Source organism: Orbicella franksi, chromosome 5 (genome assembly GCF_964199315.1).
Source record: "Orbicella franksi chromosome 5, jaOrbFran1.1, whole genome shotgun sequence".
Lineage (NCBI taxonomy): Eukaryota > Metazoa > Cnidaria > Anthozoa > Scleractinia > Merulinidae > Orbicella > Orbicella franksi.
Window position 1 is genome coordinate 30,748,354 of NC_138149.1, and position 20,799 is coordinate 30,769,152.

The 20,799-nt window shown below is 41.1% G+C and overlaps 1 protein-coding gene across 2 annotated transcripts in view; it reads left to right on the forward strand.

Moving 5' to 3' along the window:
• LOC145488067 (uncharacterized) overlaps positions 1-20,799 on the forward strand; it is a 30,730-nt gene that overhangs the window by 3,876 nt on the left and 6,055 nt on the right. For both annotated transcript variants that reach the window (XM_081466842.1, XM_081466841.1), the window contains exon 3: positions 5,989-20,689. In XM_081466842.1, coding sequence (XP_081322968.1) covers positions 5,989-20,689 — 14,701 coding nt within the window. The remainder of the gene's footprint in view (positions 1-5,988; positions 20,690-20,799) is intronic.

A 20,799-nucleotide genomic window follows, 5' to 3' on the forward strand; every position in this document is an offset into this window, starting at 1 on the left:
CGTCACATCTTTTTGTTCTGTCCACTCCATCTACGAGTTGAAGATAAACTATAGTTGAAAAATAACTCGATGGAATTAAACCTTATACTATTCATGTTTTACTAAGAGATGTAAAATCATTGCGAAAAATAACGAAACAATTTAAGTTTAAAAACTTTGCCTGCTTTGAAATGTCAAATGTAAAGAGCAAAAATTATTTTACGTGTAAAACGTGTATTGCTAAAGCAATTAATTGCGATTTTTAACCAAAGTTTGTATCACCGCTCATTGAGAAAAAAACAGGTGTATTTTTAGACTGCCAAGATTACACACACACCTTGTTGTGCTAAACATAGATTTTATTGCTAAACATAGATTTTGAACAAAATCTTAGCTCACTGCGTTTTTCACTCGACACATTGATCGGCCGCTCAAATACGGGAGTTTTGCCAGCTCTTTTGATAAAGAATCGTAAACAGCATTCTATTTGCGAAGGATGCAATAATCTTGTATGTACAAGAAATAAAATCCAGGCGAGACAATTTAGTAGCGCGAAGTTTGTCAGCTCTTGTAAACATTAAAAAAATACATGTACACACTGTTCGAATACAAAATTCATCGAGTCGATTAAAAAAGCCTCTATGTTAAACGAAATACCAAGACGAGGGGATTACCAAAATAAAATCAATGTTATTGCAAGCTATAGCAATCTACCGATTATACGTTGAGAAAATCTGAAAAAACTAATTATACTAAGCGGCATTACGTTGGATGAAAGCAACCTCTTCGCTGAAGGCTAGTTTGACATGCGAAAAACAATTTTTCAGTTATGAAAAAATGAGTCCAGGAATACTTTCAGAACATTGTTTTAAGCATAAAGGCAATCATTATGCAACTTTACCTTGGTTCGCACCAAAATAGCACAAAAGTAAGCTAAAAGGGATCAAAACAAAAGATGAAGTACTCACGTTTTCGTCGCGACGTGAAACCCCGCGTTCTCACGTTCTCGACCTCAGGGCAACGTCACAACGTGTTGTACATGCGCAGTGACGTCTCGAAAGAAATGTCACGTTTCCGGTTGCCGTCGTCACGCCGGCGACGTCTGTGCCTAATATGGAGAATCCGACGACAGGTCGGAAAATTCGGAGGTTCTTTTATTGCCTCAAAAAGACCCTTTTGGTGGACTATTTTCAGAAATATACTTCCAAAGTTCCAGCGAGTTCACATTTTTATGAAATCTAGGAAAGCTCGAACTGCTCAATCAACCAAGATGGCCGATGGAATTTATGCAAAATTGCACATTTTCAACAGGCCAGTACAGAAAGAAGGGAACTTGCCTGGATTTCATATTCACACAGTTTGTAATTTACACTTTGATCATTCTTCTGAGCTAAACGTCATCTCGAAGTAAACACGTTTTGTCTACTTCTTGGCCGTTTGAAAAATACAACTATCGCAATTTAATTTACAAGTAAAATTTCAACTGATTTTAGAGGGTCATAACTCTTCTAGTATGCGAATCTCTCAACAAATAAAAGGTTCTAAAACAAGAGCTCTATGGGTATACCATATCTAGATGGCTAGTTTGGCCCGTGAAAATTAAGCGCGCTAGACGAAAAACAATAAAGGTATTTTGACCAATTGCGCTATTTTTGGACGAGCGAGCACTTCGATTTTGCAGTCATCTTTATAAACATAATTCGACATGTTTCATAACACAAATTATTCGTAGGCATCGTGTATTGTACACTTAAGCAGTACTTTAACAATACCTCAGAATAAGCCTTGGTTATAGATGGCACAGTCCTCTAGAAATCAGCCGCCCAAGCAGCCGCTTTTGGCAAAATGTCGGCCTTCAAGGTGGAACGGTAGTCCTGCATTCAAAACTTGAGCACCTTTGGCGAATAAATGGAGAAAAGGCATCGCTACTTCTTCCTTGGATATCTCTTGTTATTAGTTCTCTCTTTCTACGTTAAAAAAAGGGGAACCAATCCGGACTGCAACGATTGATAGAACCGTTACACTTTTTGCTCGGAACGAAACGCAAGTGTACATGTAACGTTTGTGTACACAACATATTGTCATTATTCCCTATTGTTCTCTTTGTCACGGTGTCACGCAATGCAATTCACCACGACAACATATCTAACACGCTGGCTGACCAGTCACAGTCTTAAACCGCTGCATTTGAAATTTTTCCCCTACATTGTTTTAGAAAAAGATACATAGGGAAAATGGCCAAAAAAGAAGTAGCGTTTCTCGATATTATCTGTCAAATTTACGGCGATTTCGGATTGTGAAACTCCCGTTCATGACTTTATGACCCGTCACAAGAGTCAAGACTAGTCGTCTTCTCACCCGGATTTCTACAGGACTTTGCCATCTATAACCAAGGCCATTTCTGAGGTATGATTTAAATCGTTGCTTACTTGTGTGGTACACAATGTCAAAGAATAATTTGTGTAATGAAACATGTCGAATTATGTTCATAAAGATGACTGCAAAATCGAAGTTAAATTTTCAGGTCGGTCCTCTTAGAATGGCGCAATTGATCAAAATACCCTTTATAGTTTTTCGTCTAGCGCGCTTAATTTTCACGGGCCAAACTAGCCATTTAGATATGGTATACCCATAGCATAGCTCTTTCTTTAGAATCTTTTATTTGTCAAGAGATTTGTATACTAGAAGAGTTATGACCCTCTAAAATCAGTTGAAATTTTAGATGTAAATTAACTTGCGATAGTTGTATTTTTCAAACGGCGGAAAATTAGACAAAACGTGTTTACTTCGAGATGACGTTTAGCTCAGAAGAATGATCAAAGTGTAAATTACAAACTGTGTGAATATCAAATCCAGCCAACTTCCCTTCTTTCTGTACTGGCCTGTTGAAAATGTGCAATTTTGCATAAATTCCATCGGCCATTTTGGTGGATTGAGCGGTATTTCGAACTTTCCCAGATTTCACAAAAATGTGAACTCGCTGGAACTTTGGAAGTTTATTTCTGAAAATAGTCAACCAAAGGGTCTTTTTGAGGCAATAAAAGAAAATCCGAATTTTCCGACCTGTCGTCGGATTCTCCATATTTACAGGCAATGGCTCTTAAGGAATTAAACGAAGAAAAATAAAACTGGTTTCACACAATCGTAGGATTGCTCGATACAAATACTCTCAGAGAGAAAAACGAATCACGTATCACTGTAAAGACATGATTGATCATCGCAGTTATATACCACAATTGTGAAATCAAAGCCCGGAAAACAAATTCTATCTCGAAGCTGGTCACGTTGTGCGTTCGTAATATACCTGTAGATGGGAAGAATCACTGGAAAAGCATGTTACCAGTACCTGCAAGGCCTGTTTCTTCCATCTTAGAAACATTAGCAGGATAAGAGTCTGTCTATCTCTAGCAGACACTGAAAAGTTAGTACATGCATTCATCACTTCCAAACTAGATAACGCCAACTCGCTTCTATATGGACTACCAAAATTTTTGATAGATCGTCTACAAAATGTCCAGAATGCTGCGGCTCGCGTTGTTACTAGAACAAGGAAATACGATCATATTAAGCCGGTTTTAAAGCAGCTACACTGGCTTCCAATAAGCCAGCGCATCAACTATAAGATTTTACTTTTAACCTATAAAGCGCTCAACGGCCAGGCCCCTAATTACATTACTGAACTGCTAGAGCCTTATGTACCAAGCAGAAATCTTCGATCCTCCTCCAAAAACCTCTTGAAAGTACCACCTGTCAAGTTAATAGGCTATGGTCATAGGTGTTTCTCTTTTGTAGCACCTAGCCTATGGAACTCTCTTCCGAACAATATAAGAGGGAGCGGCTCGCTATCAGATTTTAAGACTTGTATAAAGACATATCTTTTTAACAAATTTTATAACTAGACTTTTGGTTAGTTAGTTAATTAGTAGATTAGATAGTTTAGCTAGTTAGTTAGTCAGCCACTTAGTTAAGTTAGTCAGTTTTATTTAAAGGTTTTAATGATTCCTAGTTTTACTTTCATTTTTACAGCTTAGCTATTTTATTTGTTAGTAATTTTTTATCACTGATGTAAATTTTTAATGTAAATTTTATTTTTAATAACATTTTTTACTGTAAAGCGCCATGAGCCATGGATATGGCGCTATACAAATCTATTATTATTATTATTATTATTATTATTATTATTATTATAAGAATCCAAGTAAATACTATAAAAGACCCTATTAAACTGCAGAGTTCAAATAAATGGTCTTTCATATATTCACTTGCAAAACGTATCACTCAGTATTTATGATATGATTTGCTATAAAATCGAACATTGAAATTTCCCCATGTGATAAGTTTTTTGTTGTATAATAATGTTTACAGCATGCAAGAGGGTGAAGTTGAGTTTTCTGACAAAATACATTTCTGCTCTTTTATTAGTTTTTCTGTCAAACATTATTTCGATCTGCGGGAAACATAGTACAGTTTTGAGGAGTGTGGATTATTGAATCCGTAATTTTGCAATATATATCCACAAAGCACATTGGTTTCTCATGAAGGACCAGGTCTTTTTTGGTAACTATATATTATTCTATAAGTAAAAGGCAGCCTGTTGTCCTTGTATATGGTTTTCATTTCAATTTTGTGCGCGCCTTAAGTTCGATTATGTCATGCATTATTGATCAGATTCATTTTAAGGAGATTTATGTAGGTTTGTGATGAAAGCGGACATGAATTCAGTTTTATCTAGTGGGGTCCTTTTGCCTTTTCGAGAAGTCTTTGGGGGTTGCAAAAATAATTTGAAAACAATATTTCTCTGCAAATTATATGTACGAAATAGTCTCCAAAGTCTGCGTCTAGGAGACCTTGGATGAGATGAAATGAGGCATACTCCTTTTTCGAACTAGTTATTGCAAAATATAAAGGGCGTCCGTCCAATAAGATATCTTTTTTATTGCGGAAAACAAATTCCTGCTATAGAAAATCTTTGTATGATGTCTTAACTACAGGAAATGCTAATGGATTTCTTTGAAAAACTGGGGTAAATGAATCTCTGCAAGAAACTTTCTTTCATAATGACACCTTAACAAAATATTTTGGCCGCCAGATTTGTCCAGCAAGTATAGCTGGGAATAGCCTTCTTGGATTTCTTGAGTATTTGTTCTTCCGAAGACATCTTTCAAATATTGTAAGATTTCAACAGTTCGAGACATGGACGATGGTTTGCAGTTTCTTCAAGCTGTGTTGCTTTTCATCATAATTATGTTAATGACTCAAGAACTGTAACAGGTTTTTTCAGGCCACTGGAATCGTGCAAAGGGTTTTTCTTAACATGTACAATACCTGCAAGGTCCAGGTTAGAGGGTTCTGGCTTTCGACGGGTTTAGTCTTAAGCGGGGTTACCAAAGTTGTTTAGCAAATTTGTGGCTCTTTTGGATGAATTGCTATTGCTGTGTACGTGGCTCAAAACTGTTTGCAGCACTTTCCAAGACGTAAGTTTTGATGGATCATTACGACCACTCTTGATCACCAGATGCTACAATCATGGTATCTTAAAAATCCTAATCATTGGTAAACACGTCGTTCTCATTTCCGTGACACTATATGTTACTATAGCAACAGTACGACCTGCTAAAACGTCCTTAATTTTAGCTTTAAGTACTTATGTTTCAAAAAAGGCTCGGAGAAACCCTTTTATATTATCGCATTTCGATTAGCAGAATAACATGCAATTTTAGGCAAAGTTTAAACGAAATCTGTACATGGGGTTCAGAGCCACCTTGAATTTTAGAATTTTTGATGGAGGATACAAAATGGTGATTTAATGACATCATGCGACGTCATAACCAACAAATCCATCTCAACTAGTAGAGAAAACTGAGAGTATCTATTAATGTTGTATTTTACCTAGTACGAAAACTTGTGGGGGTTCTAGTCAACCCTGCTTATGCTTCCGCGGGTTATTCACCAGAATAGCTTCTGAATGTAATTCATTTAACGCTTCAATGGCTTGTTCTTTCCCTTCAGGTGTGGTGCCTTGGTGGTTGTTTCTGCACTTATCGAAAGCAGTTTACGTCCCTGCATGATGTGAAGGAGGCCTTGCGTAAAGCAAACATTGACCTTGTAAATAGCTGGAATGACAGCTTAGGGGTACAGCATGCTGACGCAAAGATTGGACGCCTAAACATCCCTGTCCAGTTTCCATGGCCTCTGAACAGAAGTGGAACCATACAGTTGCCTACCAACAGGAGCTTCCCAATTCCTGATATTAATGATTTCGCCGGAAGACTCACCCATCAGGTAGGCATCAATGGTTCTCTACCACCTTTTCATTTGGTTGGGGTCGGAAACTTTGGCTTTTCCATTGAAACTTTCCTTATATCGTTCGATGAAGGAAACGTGTCATCAATTCGAACTGTTTTTCGTATCCCTGGATGGGATGCCTTTAACAAGTTCCAGTTTAAAGTTGTCCAACCAAAACTCATTATACAACTTGGGTTTACGAACCAAACATTTGAAGTGCAAGCCAAAGGATTTCTCGCTGCACTGAATCAAGCAGTTTCTAGTTCAAAAACCTTAGGGTTGCCCATTCAACTTTTCTTTCCAAAACACCCCGATGATTCTTTGGAAATCCACGCCTTAGATAAAACTGCTGTTGTCGACTTCAATTCTTTGGCGCCCTTATTTTCTACTGTGGCCGATGTTAGAGACACCCTGAAGGCAATTACTGACATTTCTCAGACCATTACAGTCCCCACCTTTATCTTGCATGTGACTCCTGGATTTTCCAACATCTCCATAGTTAACGTCACAACTATCTCGGTCAGGCCCTTAACAATAGTAGGAAAACTTTTTATCGCTAATGCCACATTCGAATTGTCACAAGAACAAGACTCATTTCGAGCAGTCATTGACATCTGCGGACAACAGTTAAGAGTTGCTATGCTGAAAGATACCGGGCAGCATCTGACCTTAGAGGCAGAAAAACACAGAAATTTGTCAATTGCCATCGAAGCTTTTCTTTCTTGTGTCAACGAAAGAAACGACCGTCGACCAGACACTAACTTTATGCGTATGAACCTACCATCATCTTTATTTGGCCTCGACTTATTGAAAATAAACTACAGATTGCAGCCAAAGCTGGAGCTAGCCAAAGTGATTATCCTTGCTAGACTGCCTGCAAATTGGAACGTTTTCGATCAAGCATCATTGCCGACCAAACTGGAGAACTCGACGTTAAGAGTGACAGTTATCAATCCGCCAGGTTCAATCTTAGCTGAAATAAAAGGAGAAGTTTTTGGACGAGCGCTCATCGGACATCCAACCCTCATCGCTTTTCCCTTCGTGATTAAAATTCCAACAAAAGCTGAACCGTTATCGCTATCTCTTCAGGATGCAGAGAAAATGCAATTACATTTCAGCAACCTGTTGAAACTTGGAGGACTGAGTAGCGTATTTCCCTCCTTTACAAAGACAATACTGACAGATGTCATGCTCAAAAAGCTGACATTACAGTTTCCTGCAACTTTAACTGGTTCTTTCCAGATAACCGAGTTTCGCATAGAGGTCCCATCGAAGACAAAATGGAACTTCTCATTTTATTATCTTGAAAACCTGAAAATGTTCTACACGCCAAATCGCACCCTAATAAGTGGAGAAGTAATCCTCGGAAAATTGAGCTTGCATTGCCAACTTGAATGGCCACCGTCGTCTCAAGTTGCCTTGATTGAGCTTTCGAAGTCTGCAGACATCAATGATATTTCGTTCTTTGTCAATAATGTTTATCGAACTTTTTATGGTAATGCAACACTTCAGCAAAATTTGAACGGTCTGGTGAGAACTAAACTCTCAGACGTACCTGGTTTTTCCCTTCAAAAGGCATCGTTCTATTTAGCAAAGGACCTTTCATTCAGGAAAGTTACATTCACGGGAGCCCTTCGGAAATACTCGTGGGAATTACTCAGTGAATTCTTTGATGTGGCCAATGTGTATCTTTCGATTGACATCGACGCAGGAAAGCCTTTTGCTGCATTTATCAGAGGAGTGATGGTTTTGGTAGGTGGAAATACTAGCATACCATTCGAGATGAATGTCCCCTCATCACCAAACCAAACCCTTACAATCGGCCTACCTGCAAATAGAGCACCTCGTGTTTCATTTCAGCAGGTTTCTGGAATGCTGGTCAATGCTATTTCAAGCAAATTTCCACAAATCCTCGAATCGTTTCTCCCAGAGTTAGTTATTGAAAAACTGAAGATATCCTTCGATGAAAAAATGACAGTTTACGAAATCAATGAATTTAGAGCGGTTTGCAGTACGCCTTGGGACCTTGGTGGGATTGGAGTTCTCTTAGTTTCAAACGCAACAGTAATTATGAGCCCTCGAGTTTTCAAGTTAAGGGGATTCCTTTTACTAGGATACACGCACTTGGAACTAGAATTGAAGAATTCCTCTGCAGGTCACGTGTTTTCTCTTGTAAAGCCAGTGAACGCTACTCGACTAGATCAGCTGGTCAAGGATGCTTTAAAAAGGATGATCCCAGGGCTGAAAATATTACCAGAAGCCAATCGCCTTGGTCTAGACATTGCAGATGCGTCGTTGGTGCAGTCTGTAGAAGTTACCATCTCGAACAATTATGATTCTTTGAATTCGTTTGCTCTTGAAGTACAGATCTCAAAAGCTTGGTCTTTTTTCCGATCTTGCTGTTCGCTGACAGCCCCTTCCATGAATTTACGCGTAATAGACCTCAATGACATCTCCAGTTATACACTCAGCATAACTGGCAGCCTCGAGCTCGTAGACAATGAGAAGCGCCTTGTGTTACCACTAGAATGCAACATACCGGACTCCCATCGACCGGTGATTACATTAAAATTGAAAAGTGCGGTCATTTTTAATCTTTCAAAGATCACTGTTTTACCTTTGGTTGGAAAGGTAATCCCGATTGGACTACTGACGCCGATTTCAGACATCATTGGAAACGTTCGCCTTTGGCCCCTTGAAGCGAACTTTGAGTCTTTCACGGGAAGCTTAACAGGGTTGAACTTGACTGCAACTGCCCTGAAGCACTGGAACTTGGACGGCTTCCTAACACTTCAAAACATTACTTTGGATGTGAAATTTGGACAAGCCTTTCAAGCTTTTCTACTGGGAAGGTTTCTCCTGAAAGCCCATCCTATTTCTTTTCAAATACCATTTGCACCAACTCTACCAGACCTACCTGAAATGAAAATAGGGTTCCAAGAATTGCCAGAAATTACATTACCAGAAATTGGACTGAGGTTGATTGGTGGCTTCGTATTAGAAAAGCTCTTCCCACCTGTTTTTGGCAAACTGAAGATTTCGTTGAACTTCTTGAACTTACGACTATCACCCCCTTTGACAAAGCTGCAGGTACAAAGTTTTAGCTTGGGGTTTTCTGTTAAATACCAAGTCACACTTATGGATAAATGGCTGAAAATAGAAGACATAACCGCACAAGTAAACGTTAAAACAGCCTCTCGAGTTAGTGTAGCTGGACGCCTGGCATGTCTCATCTCCCTTGGAACCGGATCGAATGTCATCCAGTCCCGCGGAGTCCTCACAATGCCACACCTCTCCTCGTCCGCTTGGGAACTTAACATCCACCAAGATAAATCCAATTCGCTGTCAGCAGCAAAAATTGTTGCACTGACGGGGGGAGGCTTTGATCTGAAGTCATTATTTCCCGATAAAATTCTATCAAAAGCCAACAACTTTGAATTAAAAAGCTTCAAAGCAGCTTTCAGCCCAAATCCTCGATTTAGATTATTCAACATAACGTGTGTATTGGAAGCAAACCTCAGCGACGTCTGGCTTCCCTTGGAAATAAAATTTCAGCACGTATTCATACAGCTGTTGGTCAAAGATCCTTTTGATGCAATAAGACAGACAGTAAAGGCAACTGTTTTTGTTGAGTTACAAATTGGCAAGGCCACCGTTTCAACAGTGCTGTCAGTTTACAACGACTATGTTCATCTAAAAATTGAAAACCTCACCAGACAGCGATTAAATATTTATGACTTGGCAAGTCTTATTGGTGGAGATCAGTTGTTGAAAACTGTCCCTGTTGCCTTCTTACGCTTCAATACAGTGACTTTGAATAGCCTGAGCGTAATATTTAGTAAACCTCAATTTGATGTTCTCAATGCAAGTATTCGTTGCGATCTTCATGGGTTTGACGTAGGGTTTAGTTTTCCGCTTCCGATGGCTGATCCGTCAAACGTTTTCAAAGCAAGTCTTGCTGTTGAAACCTTGGAGCTCGATCTAAAGAAGAACAAAGATTGGCAGCTCACGGCATCAACTAAAGCTTCCTTTACTGGTATTCCACTGGAAAGACACTTCAGTGATCTCCAAGGATTGATTACTGTAACATCACGATCGGCTATATTAACAATCAAGAAGAAACCACTTGATGTCGGACTTCACAAGAAACTTGCTGGCATAGATTGCGATCTTAACATCAAGTTTTCTGATCCCAAGATAGTATTTAGCACGGGACAAACGCCTGAGCTTGGAATAGCCCTTGATATCACTGGATTTGACGTCCTTAACAACCTTCTGCCCTTTAAAGTATTCAAGAACAGATTAGCGATGGATGTCGTTATAACAAAGAAGACAGGATTCGCGTTGAAACTAAAAACAATACCAATTCTGGACAACATTATTCCTTGCACGAAAAATGGGGAGGAGTACACCTGCGATTTTACTTGGCTTTGTCAGGAAGATTCCTTCGTCAACCTTAAACTGCCAAACTTTGGGTACACCAGAGATGGATTTTCAGCAATCATGGATATTCAGGGATTAGAACGGCTATGTATTCCGCTTACGCTACCGTTCCTGAGACAGTTTTTCAGAAACATTCCGTTCGTCCACGATCTGTTGAAGGCAAACATTCCCCTGTGGCCTCCTCCGGATGTGATTGGCCCTTTACGTCGGATTGGCTGCAACATAGACAACCTTCCAAAAGGCATGGAGCGATTCAGAAATCTAGAATTTCCCGAAGAAATAACTGTGGCCTTATCAGTGGCTGAGAACGGCCCCTTAGCTTTCAGTCTTGAGGTTCAGAATGATGAATCAGTCAATGTTATCCTACCAGTAACGCCTGGGAGTAATTTGGCCGGATTCTCGTTAAGCAGATTCTCGATTGGTTCGGCTTTTGGAGTACCTTATGTGGACATAAGTACTGAAATATACCTATGGGATCTTTTACAGTTATTACTCCTCTCAAACATTCCAAGACAGTCTTTTATTACAAATGCAGAGGAAATGGAAACGCGAATAATTTGTAAAGATTGCTTCTTCATAATTGTGAGCGCTTTTCCGATTCCGATTTTTGCCGCCCCGTTTTCCATTAAATATCCCACGCTTATTAATCTGCATGGCCAGGTGACAATCTACCATCGAAGACCTGATTATGGTGAGATTGGTTCCCTCCTTGTAAGACTTTTGAAGTTCTACACAGATGTAAATCATCTACTCTCTTTCGATGATTTTAAAAACAGTACTTTACTCGTCGTGAAACTTTCAGATGGGAATGAGGAGACCATGATAAAATTGCCTATGTTTACTGGCGGCGCAGAGCTCAAACTGAACGTCCCACCGATAGATGCGAAGAGATTTTTGGTTGGCTACATGAACTTCTGGAAAACGTGGGAGCTAAAATGGCTATTGCAGGTTGTGCCACTGAGATACCGTGTTTTAGACACTGCTTTCAAAATCGGTCCATTCCGGTGGCATTTGTTCAAGTTTGCAGCATCTACACCAACCGAGCTAAAGAAGAACAAAGACATCTGGCCGTATGCATTATTAGAAAGTGGGGATGACGCATTGGTAATAGCTTCCGCCGATCTACCTCTTCTCTCTATTGACGCCAAATTTCGAATGAAGAACTTTGGTAATGCTAGCCTCTCCTTGAAGCTGCAGGTTGGTATAAAAAGCCTGATATTAATTGGTTTAACCGCTGAAACGAGGATACAGTTGGAGGATACTTCCAATCCAGTGATGATCTTTGGAAACGCCCAGGTTAAACTTTCTAATAAAGATTTACTAAGTGGCGAGGCGAGAGTATCAATCGATATGATTTCTTTATCTGGGGAGTTAAAATTTAATATTTTCGACGTCCTCGCATTCAGTGGAAAGGTTAAAGCGGAAGTCTATAGTCCGGGTCCTACGTTTGCTCTGGATGCCGATGCAGCTGTCCATCTTATGGGAGTACGGTTGTTCAAGTCACATCTTTACATACAGGTTTCCCCCTTGAAATCAGTTATGAAGGCCACAGCTGTGTTCATGGGATCAAGCTTGAATATTGATCTCATTGTGAATGGTTTATCTTTTAACGTTCAAGCACAAGCAAGACTTCGCTTCCATTTAGAGGTGGATCTTGGTAAAATAAGCGTAGGTGGTGTAGAAATTGGAAGAATTGTGTTGAATACTGGCTTTGATTGTGATTTGAAGATTTCATTTCCAGGTCGTAGTACAATGACTGTCTCGTTTCGTTTCATGGGAACAACACTAAAGCTCTCATTAACATTTAACACAAGAGACGCTAGGCCTGACAGAATTCCTTCGCTTTTGTTGGATCTAATTAAGGATAAAGCTCCTGCTTTGCTAAAAGATCTATTCCGAAAGAATCCTCATGAGATACTGAGAGCACTTGTAGACGGAGTTTTCGATTTAGTTCGTGATGCGGCTGAAGTGATAAAAAACTTACTTAAGACAGGGCTGAATTTTCCGGTCAAAGAACTCGGCAAATTCCTCAACGACCTGGTTGACACCTCGAAGGCCATAAGCGAGGCTGCCGAAAGGTTGGGCAGAGCTGCTGCACAGGCGGCTGCTGCTACGAGAGAGGCGGCTTCCCGAGCGGTAGAGGCTGCTGGGAGAGCAGTTGAACAAGCAGGAAAGATTGCACAACAAGCAGGTACACAACTTACTGAAGCAGGAAAAGCCTTACAACAATCCGTGAGAAATGTTATTCGCATCGACAATGCTGTGAAAGAAGCGCAAAGAGTCTTTGAAAACATTTCAATACGATTACAAGATGCAATTAAAGAAATCAGCAAAATAGCTCAAAGAATAAAAGATGAGATAGCCCGAGGCATTCGCAACGCGGCTGGAAAAGTTATAAAAGTTATAAAATCTTTTGGAGGTCTTTTAGGAAAACGGTCAATCTATCGCCGTGATGCTCTCTCCCAAAAACAAAGAGAAAAAGAGAGAGAAAAAAGGAAGCTTCAGAGAAATCAAAGTGATCAAAGAACTCGCATCAGGGCAAAAGAACGCGAGTTGGAAAGAGCACGAAAAGAGGAACAGCTAAGGAGAAACTTGCGAGATTCAGTACAAAAAGAATCACTTCGAGCCACTGGAAATCTAAACAAAGCTTATAAAGAAAAAGCACAGAAAAGGGCTGTCTTTGATGATATTATTAACATGGGTAAGTGCGTAACGGGGGAAAATAACTGTCATCCCAATGCCACTTGCCTTCGGAAGGGACCAGAAGGACAATTGTTTAAATGTGTGTGCAGGCAAGGATGGATAGGAAATGGCACTTTCTGTGAAAGGCCTATTCGAGTTGTGGCCATAATATCGGACAGTCCAAAAGCAGTTGGAGAAGCGATTTTATTCTCTGCATTTGCAATATCAGGAACAAATGTCCAGTACAAGTACAGTTTTAACTCGGCCTTTAGCCAATATGGGTTTGCTTCATATACTTTCAACTCGCCAGGTGTCTACGATGTAGGAATATTCGCCAAAAACCATGTCAGCAATGGCACAGCAAGTGACAGAGTGGTTGTTCAAATTCCAGTCACGAATATCACCCTTAGAGTAAGTGGAGATCGCAGAGCTTGCCGTGCAATGCGTCTGAGTCCATCAGCCAGCGGAACAAATGTTTCGTTTAGTATTGATTTTGGGGATAACACGTCCCTTTATAATGTTACTGAGACGGTCACTCATCATTTTCCTCGGTCGGGAACATTTGTAATAAATATAACTGCTTCCAATCTTGTCAGTACAAACAGTCAAACATTTGTTCTAGACATTTCATCCTCTCCCTGTGATGGCTTGTTCTGCGACATCGTAGCATTGGAAACGACATTTTCAGAGAAAACGGTGATGGAAATTTCGTCACTGGCATGGTCTCTTTTGCATTCAACAGAATCCGGCAATGGAGTCAGACGGTATAACTTGATCTGGAGATACTTATCACCGTTTTACCCGGTGTCCTATTCAGTATTAAAGAAGGAATCCAGCACAGAAAATACCCAAAGAAACCTTGACAGGCAATACAGAATCTCTGGCGCCCACGTTGAAATAGATTTTATTCTGGCGGGGATACTTTCATCTCAAATAAGGCATATCGATGGAAGTGAAAGCTCTCTTTTCCTCCCAAATATTAATAACCCTCTAGAAGCTTTCACGTGGATTACTTCTATACTTTTAAGCACCGACGAGTTTACAAGCACGTGGAATACTTCAAGGGCAAGAAGGGAGCTGTGTCAAGAGCGACTTCCAATGTCAACAATCAGTAGTGCCATTGACGGGTTTATTTTAGGTACGCAGCTAAAGATGACTAATTTGTCTGAAGGTGAAACGCTTTCAGACATTCTGTTTGCCTACTACTGTCCATCGAACCCAAATGTTCAGTACAGCTGGAAAAATAGATACAAAAGATTCTATAATCTTTCGAAAATGCCAAACAGCGATGGAAATTGGGATGCGGCGATCATCGCTTCCACCTTTTTAAACCAAACTTCGAACCTGGAAGGTTTTATCCGCCCGCTTAAAGACTTCTGTTTAAGCTATTTCTTGGAAGTTTTGTGGTCGGCATTTAATGCAACAGAATTTCAGAAGGGTTCAGGCGACGAAGACACCTGCAGAGTGTATGCCACTTGCCAACAGTGTATTGTTGGTGGAACTAGTAGTAGTTGTTTTTGGTGCGAAGGTTCCCACGCTTGTCTTTCGAAAGAGAAATTCGCCAGTTGCAGTCAACACCAAGCTATACTCAGCCTACCATGTTCTAGGACATGTCACCACAGTCAGAGCTGTTCCGAGTGTGTTTCTAAATATCATTGTGGTTGGTGTGGGCCTTCACTTTCTGAAGACCGCCCCGTCTGCGCTGAGGGTGGACCAGCAAGACCAAGAGCAATAGCTCTCTGCAGTCCATTGGAGTGGTACCATGGAACATGTACATCTAGTTGTCCCACAAACCAAGGTCGTCTGTGTAGTGGAAAAGGAATATGCAAAAATGGTGAATGCTATTGCCTATCAGGTTACTATGGCGATGATTGTTCTGAGAGGGGCTGCGTCTACATGACAGGACAAAACGACACTCTCCAATCCTTATCTATTTTTTTAAATGTCAGTATAATTGACATTCAAACGGCAAACAAGGAACTCATCAGAAATGCAACAGCTGTGGCTGTCAACGTTCACCTAACAATCCCGAAACCCGAAAAGAGCCTCATTTGCTTAAGTATAGCTAGTCATCCAAGTTTTCATCAACTGTTCCCCCGAATGCTGCGCGTTTCAAAAAACAGAGCTGGACTGCAAAGCTTTTGCGGTCTCTTTGGATCCGTAGCATCCGAAAGCAAGAAAGTGCCCTCTTGTAGAAGCATCGACAATAGAGAACATTGCCTTAGATTAGGGGCATGTACCTGGAATATGAGAGAGCCATGTACTGGAATATTGTTGCAAGGCTGTTTCAGATTAACTCACTGGCTTGACTTGCTTGTAAATCAATCACAGGTTATCTATTCTCCGATATCTGGTAACGTCAAAACAACGGATGACTCCATTCAGATCACGGGCTGGCCTAAAAGTGAATGGGCCGGTTATATTGTGTTTATCTCTCATCTTGAACCCTTTAATATTAGCAGTGTACAGAGTGGGCAGATCATTGGGACAGCTTTAACAAGTATAGGCTCAGTTCTGCCCAATTTTGTGCGCTTGAGTGTTGCACAAGACAGTGTTTATAAAGATCCCCTGGAGTACCTGCTTCCATGCAGCCCTGGTTGTTCTCAAGTGAAACATTTCTACAATGGGATCTGCGATGAAGCCTGTAATACAGAACAATGTAATCACGATAATGGAGAGTGCACATCGAACTACAACAACCAATCAGATTTTTTGCTACAACCGAGAAGCATCCGTGATTTCTTTTCCGTTACAACTTTGAAGGTCTTGTACCACTTACAGAAGACAACTGGAGAGAAATTAATCGACATCGCACGTGGACCACTCAGCCTCTACTCTTTGGCTAAGGTGGTAGTGCTCGAAATACTCGACACTTCTGATCTTCATTCACCTCTTGTTTTTAGAAACTACAGGCGCCGAGTTGTCAAATTTGTGGAGGTTTTGTTGTCTCAGAACACGTCAATTGAAAAATTGACTCTGTTAACTGCCGAAAAAGTTATTGAGCTCGGAGTTCACCGTGTATCTCCATTTGGTAGCTGTGGCGCTGACTACGATATTGCTGAACTCAAAACCTCTTCATTGCAAAATAAAACCAATTTTCAAATAGGTCTTGACGCGCTTATGGAGGCCCGATTGTTGTTCTACACCCTTGCTCAAAATTATAGCGGAACTGTAACACCATATTTCCATCTCCAAATACCCCGCCAAACCATTAAAACCAACAAATTCAAGCACTATGATCCAACACAACAGGCCAGCCGTGAATGCAATTCTCTGACCTCATGCTCTGGACATGGCGTTTGTATGGCAAATGGGAGCTGCTATTGTGATCTATTCTATACTGGAAAAAAGTGCCAGATCAATAACTGCCCTGAAAGTTGCTCTGGTCATGGAAATTGCATCGAAGGCGTGTGCGTTTGTAACTTTGGTTGGGATGGAAATGACTGTTCCAAAATCAAGTTATGTACTCCACTATGTCCACAAATCTGGATTGGTGACGGCGTTTGCGATCCAGATTGCGATACACTTGATTGTTTACAAGACAAAGGAGACTGTCAGAACGTTTGTATTTGTCCAGATGCATGGCTTGGTGACAGATCATGTGACCAGGTGTGTAACAACACACTTTGCAACTATGATGGTGGTGATTGTGTTGAAAAGGAGTGCAGTCCCGGATGTCGATCAGTAATGCTAGCAGATGGGATATGTGATCCTGAATGTAATACAGAATTGTGTGGTGTGGACGAAGGAGACTGTAGCACCATTCCAACGTGTTCTTGCAGCCAAAATCTTCAAGGAAACGGCGTGTGTAATGAGGACTGTAACGTGGCCGCCTGTTTGTACGACTATGGAGATTGCACCCTACAAGTCACAGGAGAAAACTGTCCTCCAGCTTGTTCGCCTCCAATGGTTGGAAATGGTTTTTGCGACTTGCCCTGCAATGTGTCTGCCTGCAACTTTGACGGAGAAGATTGTGACCCAGCTAAAACTGCTTCGACGATAGATCTGTGCTTTGAAGGCTGCCTTCCAAGCTTTCGTGGTGATGGTGAATGTGATTCTGTATGTAATGTTCGGGCCTGTAACTTCGATGACAATGACTGCCCCAAACCTATCGTTCAAGAGTGTTCTCCAAAATGCCAACTGAGTATGGTGGGAGATGGCATCTGTCAGTCACAATGTAAGGTAGAAGAATGTTCATTTGATGCCAATGATTGTCAGTGTGCACCTGGTTGTTCAAATGCGTCTTTAGGAGATGGAATTTGCAACGTTGATTGCTTTGTAGAGCCTTGCAATTACGACAATATGGACTGCATTTGTTCCTCAAAGAAATGCCCCAAAGAGTATCTTGGTAACGGTCACTGTGATCTTCAATGCAACAGTAGAATTTGCGATTATGATGGTGGAGATTGCACATGTTCAAATGATTGCCCCATTACCTCTATTGGCGATGGATCCTGTGACCCAGCTTGCGATACAAGGCTTTGTGATTTTGATGGCTTAGACTGTGGAGGCTGCGAGTCCGAAAACCACTTTAACATTTGTGACGAAAATGCCGAATGTATTGTCACCAACGGATCGTTACCGTTTTTACAGTGTCAATGTAAAAAAGGATTTTATGGAGATGGCTTCTCTTGCGTAGAGAGAGGAAACTGTTTCAATGCGAGCAACATTTGCTCACCACGTGCAACGTGTAAAGAATCTAACGGAACGTTTGAATGTTACTGTAACCCAGGGTGGATTGGCAACGGCATTTTCTGTGAAAATAAAGATGAATGTAACGAGGAAAGTCACAACTGCAGCATTAATTCAAAATGTGTTGATCTACCGGGAGAATACAAATGTATTTGCAAGGCTGGATGGGTCGGGGATGGCTACAATTGTACAGATGTCAACGAGTGCGAACTCAACAGGCATTCTTGCTGCGCAAATGAAGACTGCATAAACACGAAAGGCAATTACACTTGCGCCTGCAAGCCTGGGTGGAGGGAAAAAAGGAACTCAACGTCAGCAACATTAGAAAGATGCACCTTCAATACAAGCTTCATGTGTGTTGACATAGATGAATGTGCAGAAGAGAAACACAACTGCTCTACTTACGAGGGTCAAGCTAATGCAATTTGTATCAACACCATCGGTGGCTTTCAGTGTTCTTGTTCCGAAGGATGGCAAGGGGATGGTTTTTATTGCAATGATGTAAACGAATGCGTAAATAGCACTGTCTGTAGTACTAATCAGGTCTGTAGAAATATGGCCGGGAACTATTCTTGTTCCTGCAAGGAAGGTTGGACACTAACTGGATCCATGAATGACGAATGCCAAGATTTGGACGAATGCACTCTCGGCTTGGACGACTGCGACACCTTCGCATCTTGCATTAATACAAACGGAAGTTTTAGGTGCGAATGCATGGAAGGATTTCAAGACACAGAGAGAATTTGTACGAAATACCATTGTAGAAATCAGACAAACCGTGCAACTAGCTCAAATGTGGGAAATAATACTGCAACCTCAGAAGAGCTCTGCACTTGTGTCGGAGAGTACATGAACACTGGACGAACATGCGTGGATGTTGATGAATGTAAGTGGAGTATATTCCATTGCCCTCCGGCAGCGCCAATATGCCAAAATTTGATTGGTGGTTATGAGTGCAAATGTGATGCTGTGGATAACTCGTCATGTGATCCTGTGAATCCTTGTGACTCTAGTAACAACACGTGCGAACAAAACATGACTTGTATTGCAGTTGGGATGGAACATTACTGCGTCTGCCCAGAAGGATATACTGAAGACCAAAATGCAACAGCGTGTATTGATGTTGACGAGTGCATCAATCCAAATTTCTATGGCTCCTGTGATCCCAATGCTGACTGCATCAATCTTAATGGCAGTTTTGAGTGTAAGTGCCGTGCAGGCTTCTTTCAGAGCGGGGATGGTTGTTTCGAAATTGATGAATGTGAAGGAAAGATCAGTCGAACTTTTGCAGGGCTCCTCGAGGAATGCAAAGTTGGCGTTTGCGCAACAACCGAAACCTGTATTTATCGCAACATTTCAAGTGATGGAAGCGATGACAACAGCTCCACCTTGCTTTGTGCCTGCGATGATAGCGACAATAGCAAGATAGACTGTGTTGAGGCTATTGTGGAAGTCATTCAATCTGCAGAAAGCGTTACAACTATAATATCCATTCCTTTGGATTTAATGGTTAACACAAGTTCAAATGCTACTACGAAAAACCGAACTAGCGTTGGTCATAACTGTACGAAGAAAGCCACTTGCAACAATACGGTAGGATCATATGAATGTATATGCCAGGAAGGATATGAAAGGCAAGACGGCGGACGGAACTGCGAGGATAGAGATGAGTGCCTTGCAAACGATACTTGTCATGTCAATGCCACTTGTTTAAACACTGATGGGTCCTTCTCTTGCGAGTGCAAATCTGGTTTTACTGGAAATGGTCTAACAAACTGTTCCGATGTTGATGAATGTTCTCTCAAAATTGGAAATTGCACTCACAACTCCTTTTGTGTAAATACAGCAGGAAGTTACATTTGTACATGCTTAGAAGGTTTTCAGCGAAACGGGACTTTGTTGTGTGAAGACATGGATGAGTGTTCCAGTACTGATCTCAATAATTGTCACCCAAGGGCATCGTGTGAAAACTCCATCGGTGGTTACAACTGCAGCTGCTTGAAAGGCTACTCGGGCAACGGTTTCACATGTTCGGACATAGATGAATGCAGAGTTAATTCCATTCTGTGCGCGAAACATGCTTCTTGTTACAACACTCTCGGTTCTTATAAATGCAAGTGTGACCGGGGCTGGTCAGGGGATGGACAAACCTGTACTAACATTGACGAATGCTCGCTTGGTTTGCATACGTGTGTGGAAAATTCATACTGTATAGATAACCAAGGGAGTTACACTTGTCCTTGTAACAGAGGATGGAAACGTCAGTGGTTTGAGCCCTATGGTAGATGTTCCAGGTGTGATCCAAACCTTTTCTGTTCTGGCCATGGACAGTGTTTGCGAAATGGAACGTGTGACTGTCGTAGTTATTACAGTGGACCGAACTGCTCCGTGTGCAGGCCAGACGTCCGTTGCTCAGGCCATGGAACCTGCGACTTTAATGGGAACTGTTACTGTGAACATGGCTGGACAAGACAACCTCTGGATTGCAGTATTTGCTTACCAGAGACGCTGTGCAGTGGCCACGGTACATGTAACTACGACCTGATAACGTACAAAAACCAGTCTTGTTTTTGTGATGACAGGTACTTTGGGAATAACTGTAGCAAAGGTAAGGAACGTTTTTTCAATACCTTTCTTGGACATCGCGAAAAAGTGAAAATTTAGCTTCCACATCCTTTTACATTGATAAACATAACACCCTTCTTTTGTGCGTTAATC